The 7,881-nt window shown below is 45.8% G+C and overlaps 1 protein-coding gene across 5 annotated transcripts in view; it reads right to left on the minus strand.

Moving 5' to 3' along the window:
* UNC13C (unc-13 homolog C) overlaps positions 1–7,881 on the minus strand; it is a 413,239-nt gene that overhangs the window by 276,808 nt on the left and 128,550 nt on the right. For all 5 annotated transcript variants that reach the window (XM_060178197.1, XM_060178195.1, XM_060178196.1 and 2 more), the window contains exon 6: positions 278–497. In XM_060178197.1, the coding sequence (XP_060034180.1) occupies positions 278–497 (220 nt within the window). The remainder of the gene's footprint in view (positions 1–277; positions 498–7,881) is intronic.

A 7,881-nucleotide genomic window follows, 5' to 3' on the forward strand; every position in this document is an offset into this window, starting at 1 on the left:
TCTTCCTAGTGTTCATTAAGCAGCAAACCGGGGGCTAACCGCTCCATCAGAGAGAGGAGGGGACAACAAGCATCATTTGCAAATAAAATCCAGGGTGGCCCTCCAGCAGTGGGGAATGGTGTACATCTATCTGCCTGACATGGAAGCTGAGATGCTGGACTCCTGTGACAACAGTCCTCTTTGTACACTGTTACTTTCCTGGTAAGACGGTGAAAAGAAAGCCTGTGGGATGAGCTCTGCTGGGCTTGCCCTTCCTCCCGCCAGACTGAGCACTCACTCTGCAGGCAGTCAGCGCTGAGCAGCTCCTGGCACTTCTCGTGACACTTGACTCCACACTCCAGGCACTTCACGCCTTGCCGGGCGATCCCCCACAGGAGCCCCTCGCACTCGTAGCAGTAGGTAGGGGTGGTAGCCGTCCAGACCTCAAAATTGTGTGGTGTGGTGGATGACATGGGATAGATCAGAGCCTGCAAGGTCTTCTTGAAGACGTGGATTTTCTGTGAAGAGGAGAGCAATTAGCAACATGAAGTAGAGCATTTTCTCCTCCGGAAATCCTGTTTTGAGAGCCCCCCAGCCCCCGTGTTGATGGAAGTGTTGAATATACAGAGGCGCAAACATCTGCCGCCTTCCCCCAAATATGTCTTTTCCTAAAAGGAATGATTTCATAAGAGACACCATGAAGACAAGATGTGCCTTTGAGAAGCCAATCTATGGGGAGAATGCCTTCCAGAGAGACCTCCATAGCCATCTTCAGACAACAAGAAGTTGTAGTTATTCATGTCATTGTTGGCTAGGACAGAGAGAAATGGAGAGAGGAGGGGAAGAGAGGGGGAGAGAAAGACAGACACCTGAAGACCTGCTTCATCGCCTGTGAAGCGACTCCCCTGCAGGTGGGGAGCCCAGGGCTCGAACCGGGATCCTAACGCCGGTCCCACCTGCGCTTGACCCGCTGCACTGCCGCCCGACTCCCAGTTGAGGTGCTTCTATGAGAAAGGGCCGAGGAGACACACTGCTGCCTCAGTGACATATGGGGCCAGGTGGTTTCCACTTGCACTTTAGGATCCTAGTCACTTTCCCTCCTTGTCCAGAGAGGCAGTTCACTGCTTCCTGTGCTCCTTGCTTCTTCCCATTATGCTATCTCTCTCTCTCTCTCTCTTGTTCTTTTTTTTTAAAGCACTAGTTTTTTAAAATTTTTTAAAAATATTTATTGTTTATTCCCTTTTGTTGCCCTTGTTGTTTTATTGTTGTAGTTATGATTGATGTCATTGTTGTTGGATAGGACAGAGAGAAATGGAGAGTGGAGGGGAAGACAGAGAGGGGGAGAGAAAGACAGACACCTGCAGACCTGCTTCATCGCCTGTGAAGCGACCCCCCTGCAGGTGGGGAGCTGGGGGCTCAAACCGGGATCCTGATGCCGGTCCCTGCGCTTTGTGCTACTGCTCAGCTCAACAAGAAGTTGACAAACAAAAACAAAACAAATAGACCCAAGAAGTTGAGCCAAAGTCCAACACTCGTCACTGCCTTCTTACCAACAATCTGTGGAGAAACCTCTGGAGAAATAAGGATTGGTATCATCTTAATTGGTCCCCTCATTTCCCTTCCCCACGTTCCCTGAGCTAGAAGGTTTGGGGTGGGCATCTGGAGCTGTGTGTGGTGAGGGTTTCTCTGAATCTCAGGCTTCCACACATTCAGGAGGCAATTATATTAATAAATGTTTCTTTGCTTTTCCCCTTATTAATCAACCTGACACACGTGTGTCGTTTGTCTAGTCTTAATAGCTCAGAGGGACAAGGATCCCCCCCACACACACAGCCATGTACATCATGCCTGTGTGCACTGATTCTCAGTGTTCTTGGGACCAGTCCAGCTACCTGATGACAAAGAACTCCCTGACTTTGTAGACTGGCCTGGGCGAGCGTGCGCACGAGAGAGGCACCGGCAGCACTGCTCCGCTGCTCAGACAGCTTCCCCGGGACTTGAGCCTAGCTGCCTGGACATGACAGCCTGTGCACTCTACCGAGTGAACCTGCACCCAGCTCTAGGCACTTGGTAATTACTGCAACACTGTCTGATTTGAAACTCTACGTGGGCAAAGGTAATAAATACCTTCCTGACTTCTGTAATAAGACAAAAGCCTGAAAACGTGTTCAAGACACATTAGTTTAAGAAGTTTAGGGCTGGGAGTCAGGCAGTAGTGCAGTGGGTTAAGTGCAAGTGGTGCAAAGTGCAAGGACCAGCGTAAGGATCCCGGTTCGAGCCCCCGGCTCCCCACCTGCAGGGGAGTCGCTTCACAGGCGGTGAAGCAGGTCTGCAGGTGTCTGTCTTTCTCTCCCCCTCTTTGTCTTTCCCTCCTCTCTCCATTGCTCTCTGTCCTAGCCAGCAACGAAAGACATCAATAACAACAATAATAACCACAACAAGGCTACCGCAACAAGGGCAACATAATAGAGAAAAATGGCCTCCAGGAGCAGTGGATTCATGGTGCAGGCACCGAGCCCCAGCAATAACTCTGGAGGCAAAAAAAAGAGTAAAATTAATAAATAAAAAATGTTTCTGTTGCTATCACAGGCGTGAGCTTGTAGTGAGACTGTGAAGTAGATGGAAAGTATTCTTGGAAGTAGGGTGGTGGTACACCTGGTTGAGCGCACACATTATAATTCACAAGGATCTGAGTTTGAACCCCCCATTCTCCACCTGCCAGGGGAAAGTCCCACAAGCAGTGAAGCAGTTTTGCAGTTGTCATCTCTCTGCCTGTCTGTCTCTCTCTATTACCCCCTTCCCTCTCGATTTCTGGCTGTCTCTATCCAATAAATAAAGGAGATAAAAGGAGACCAAACTAGAACTGGTCTGATCACTTGCTTTAAATCTGCTTCTGTAGGCAGAAAGTGACTTCCAGAGGCCTTGCTATCTCAACAGAGCCAATCATGATCCCTGGGACACAGTGGGGATACAGTGTGTGTGTGTACGTGTGTGTGTGTGTGCGCACACGTGTCTGCGTGTGTGTACGTGTGTGCGCGCACGTGCATGTGTGTACGTGTGTGCGCACACGTGTGTGCATGTGTGTGTGTGCGCGCGTGCGTGTGTGCACACGCGCGTGTGTGTGTGCATGTGTGTGTGTGTGTTCACTGAAGAATCTTGTAATCTCCTAAGAGAACTAAAGTCTTAAACTTCACTTTTGCCCTTTGATGGTATTATCATTGCTATTCATTCGTTTTGGGGACTTGATTACTTTGGACTGGTTGTTTCAGATTGAGACACAGAAGGAGGGAAGGAGGGAAAGATTGATGGAGGGATAGATCACAGCACCGAGGTTCCTTTAATGTTGGGGCCGGACGCAAACTTGAGTAGCAGATACTGCAGAGCAGTTACACTATACCAGGAAGGCTCTTTTCTGTGTTCCTGTATCTGGGTACTGGTATGCTCAGAAAAGCACACCTTGTACCATGGGAGCTATTTCTCCAACCCTCCAGTATTAATATGAAAGTCAAATTTTATCATGGTAGCCAACACATTCCTTGCACTTCATAAGAGTAACACAAATATTAATATCAATATTGATAGCTGACTTGCAAAGACAGGTATAAGATGTACTTGGAGGAGTCCTTCCCTGAACTTCTCACATCTTGCTCAGTAGGTAACTTCCCAAGAGGAAGATGAGTACTGTGTGCAGTCACCAAGTTAACATTTACAGATAATTTCATAACTGCCTGTGCATGATGAATGGATATTTGCATAAGTCCTGCAGGAGTGGAGACGGTAAGTAATGGCAGGAGGGAAGCATTTGTATTCTGCATTCATCATCTTTAAATCTCATTTTCAGAGTCTTCCCACAGTGTTGCAGTCAAACGCTCTGCCACTGAGCTGTCCCCCTTCCTGTTCCCACAGTGCTGAAGTAAGCAGCTTGCCATCACTCTTCCAACTCCGCAGCATGTAGCAGTGTGTTTCTCTCTCTTTATTAGTCTACCCCCACCCCGCCCTCACTCTGAATTTCCTCTGAATATATTTGCTTGTGGTGCTGGGAGATTCTCTCCCAAGAAGTCAAACTTCATACACATTTGAGAATCAAATAGCAAGACTAAGTTTTTCACTATGGCGGAGGTGAGGACACAGAACTTTGGTAGTAGGTATGGTGTGGAAATATACTTTGTAGTTTTATGATCTTGTAAACTACTATGAAATCACAACTGGCAATTATTAAACAAAAAACAAAAGACTTTGGGAGTCTGGTGGCAGATCACCAGGTAGAGTGCACATATTTTAATTCGAAAGGACCCAGGCTCAAGAACCTGGCCTCCCACCTGTTCCATCAGTGGTGGAAAAGTGCTTCAGGCATCTTCCCTATCTCTCCCTGTATCTCATTTTCTTTTTATAAAATAAAAAAAAAAATTTATTTATTCCCTTTTGTTGTCCTTGTTGTTTTATTGTTGTAGTTATTGTTGTTGTTATTGATGTCGTTGTTGTTGGATAGGACAGAGAGAAACGGAGAGAGGAGGGGAAGACAGAGAGGGGGAGAGAAAGACAGACACCTGCAGACCTGCTTCATCGCCTGTGAAGCGACTCCCCTGCAGGTGGGGAGCTGGGGGCTCGAACCGGGATCCTTATGCTGGTCCTTGTGCTTTGCACCACGAGCACTTAATCAGCTCCGCTACTGACCATCTCCCCTGTATCTCATTTTCTATCAAATAAATAAACAAATAAATATCTACTTGGAAGGTGGAGCTGGGCAGGCACTGAATTCCAGAAATAATCCTGGTGGCAGAGAGAGAGGGAGAGGGGGAGGGGGAGGGGGAGGGGGAAGGGGAGGGGGAGAGGGGGGAGGGGGAGGGGGAGGGGGAGAGGGGGGAGAGGGGGGGAGGGGGAGAGGGAGGGGAGGGGGGAGGGGGGGAGGGGGAGAGGGAGAGGGAGAGGGAGAGGGAGAGGGAGAGGGAGAGGGAGAGAGAGAATTCTGTCTTAAAACTAACTGCTGGAGGGTCCTGCAAATTATTTATACTTTCAGTGAATCTGCAGGGATAGTGTGGCCATATACAGAGCCTGTACTTGTTGGAAGCTCTGAATTTCTTACTGTTTATAGTAAGAGGAAGATGGGACCCACCACTTTTTAGTACTTGCTGGAGCCAAGTAGATCTCCTGACTTGATTTCGTAATGAAGATGTCTTTCATCACAAAGAACTGTTATGGGCTTCTGTGGAATTAGAGGCATGTTTTATTCATCTCTACTTCCTCTTCACTGCCTAGTTGAATGGATATTTCCAAGCTCATAAACTTAATGATCTTTGGCATAATAGGTTTTCATCAAATATCTGTAGACAATTTCCTATTCTAGATGGGATAAAAAAAAAAACAACTAAGGGTAAGAGGGCATGTGTGTGTATTGTATCATTTTTAGTTTACATAAAAGAGTGAGATAATTTGGTTGTTTCTTAAATTACATCAGATGATTTGCTGTTTGATATAGTAGGGAGAATTACAGGTGTTTTTTTTTTAATTATGAGGGAGAGGGAGAGAGATATGTAGAGAGAGATAGATAATATATAGATAGACGATAGAGATGATAGACAGACAGACAGACAGACAGACGACAGAGAGAGAGCACCAGGGCATTGCTCCAGCATGTATGGTGCTGCTGATCAAGCCTAGGACTTCAGATGTGCAAATATGAAGTGCTAGCCACTGCTCTCCCACCCAAGCTGTGGAATTCGAGTCCTTCATGGAATTTCAGGTATGAATGGAACAGTCTGTCTGCTCCCAGGAGAGAGAAAATTAAAAAGTACAGATGGATTCACAAAGCAGCATTGAGCAAGGGGTTGTTTTTAAAAGATTAGGTACTGGGTTTCATATCTTTATCTAATTTTCTGCATCCACTTTCTTTTTATTGACTTTGAGTATATATAGCTGGTATACTAAGTCCTGAGGCTACAGTGGGGGCAATAAATGTAAATAACACCTGCTGAAAAATTAAACATGCTGGAGGAAGATAAATAAAAGACGTACTTCTATGGAAAACTGCGAAGTCTTCACAGAAACGTTGTTTGGTTTGGTTCAATTTGGTCATGTCCGTGCTTTACCTGCTGAGTCACTTCCCAGCCCTTACTTGGTTTGGTTTAGTTTGCTCCCAGAGTCATGAAACGTTTCGTGAAGAGAGAGAGAGAAAAAAGTAATTTAAAACATAAAAAAACAAAACCCATGGGAAATGTGTGAGTGGCACATGGGAAAAGGAATGAAATAGAATTTTTTTTTTGTGGTACTTAAAAGTGATCTCTAATACCATCTTCTCAGACAATACTTTTGTCCATCTGCATTTTAGCACAAGTCACTAAAGTCATGGGCCCCAGGAACATACCTAAAATACACTTCATAGCTTCTTCCCACAGGAAGACCACTAATTTCATCTACTTGATTTCTACCTTTGGGTCCTTGTTTATTGAACAATTTGTTTTATATCATATTGCTTTTTATCCACCAAGTTGCAGAAGCTACTAGGACGCTACCCTGACTTCCCAAGGCAGACAACCTCACCAATGTGTTCTGAAGTCTCACCTCTCCAGAGCCCTGCCCCAGGAGGAAGACAGAAACAGGCTGGGGGATGGATGACCTGCCAATGTCCATGTTCAGTGGAGAAGCCCTTACAGAAGCCAGAGCTCCCACCTTCTGCTCCCCATGAAGAATTTGCGTCCATACTCCCAGAGGAATAAAGAACAGGGAAGCTTCCAACAGAGAGGATGGGACAAGGGACTTTGTTGGATCTTACCCTCCCTACAAAATAGCAGCGGTAAGAACAGTCCCCCTCTCTGAGGAGAGCTGGGTCATCTTCGTCTGCCGCTTGAGGAGGACGGGCCCTGTAACGTGTGCAGCTGATAATGTTCTCAGTGGTGACCATGGTCTGTGAGCTCCGACAGGAATACATGGCCCCCAGGACAGATCAACGTAGTAAATAGTTAATTATATTTTATTTAAAATAATATATGTGAATATATATTTTGAAACACACATATATGTATTTCAAGTAAGGGAAGGCATTTAAGCCTTACTTGAGTTTCCAAGTTCTCTTCTCTACTCTGACACCAGCCTCCCAAACAATATTTCTAGTCTATTTTCATGTTAGCTATCAAGCTCAAGCAAAGAAGTAAAGTTCTGGGATCCTAGGAACACACCTAAACATACAGTCATGCTAGTGTCTTTCCACATTATGGTGTCTATGAGGACTGGCTCTATAGTCTGTGTATTTTGTCCTGCTTTATATTTTGACTGCCTTTCAGTCACCAAGTTGCAAATGCTACGATGATCCCATCCTAACCTGCCTGGGCAGATGACCTTGGAAACTTAGCCTGGACCCTCACCTCCCCAGAGCCCTAACTATTCAGGAAAATAGAAGAGGCAGGCTGGGGGTATGGATTGACTACTCAACGATAGAAATCAGAATTCCTGCCTTGTGCACCCCAGAAAAGGATTTTGGCCCACACTCCCAGAGGGGGACATGTTAGGCAGAAGATGACCAAAGGGCTTTGAGTCCCAGATTCACAGGGAACCAAACTTTTGTAATCAGGAACCCTTGTTTATGTCTCGTACCTGACAGGAAAGGCAGGTCTGAAAGGGAAGAGTAAAGGGAGGGACACCTGGAAGTTGTAAATAGATGCGTCACTTAGAAAGGCAGTGAAGACAGCGCCTTAGAAGTGGACGAATGGGCATCTCCACATAGGCTCTCGCATCTTTGTTCAGACGCCCACATATTGTTCTACTGCCTTTTGCTTTCCTGATTGAAAGGTTAAAATATCAGGGAAAAAAACCCTATGATGAATATGAAGTTTTAGGGGGGAAAACCTTTAACAAAGAAATAAAAATCACTAATTTGAGTCTTATAAATACAAAAAAAGGAGGAGGGGG

Source organism: Erinaceus europaeus, chromosome 18 (assembly GCF_950295315.1).
Source record: "Erinaceus europaeus chromosome 18, mEriEur2.1, whole genome shotgun sequence".
NCBI classification, from domain to species: domain Eukaryota; kingdom Metazoa; phylum Chordata; class Mammalia; order Eulipotyphla; family Erinaceidae; genus Erinaceus; species Erinaceus europaeus.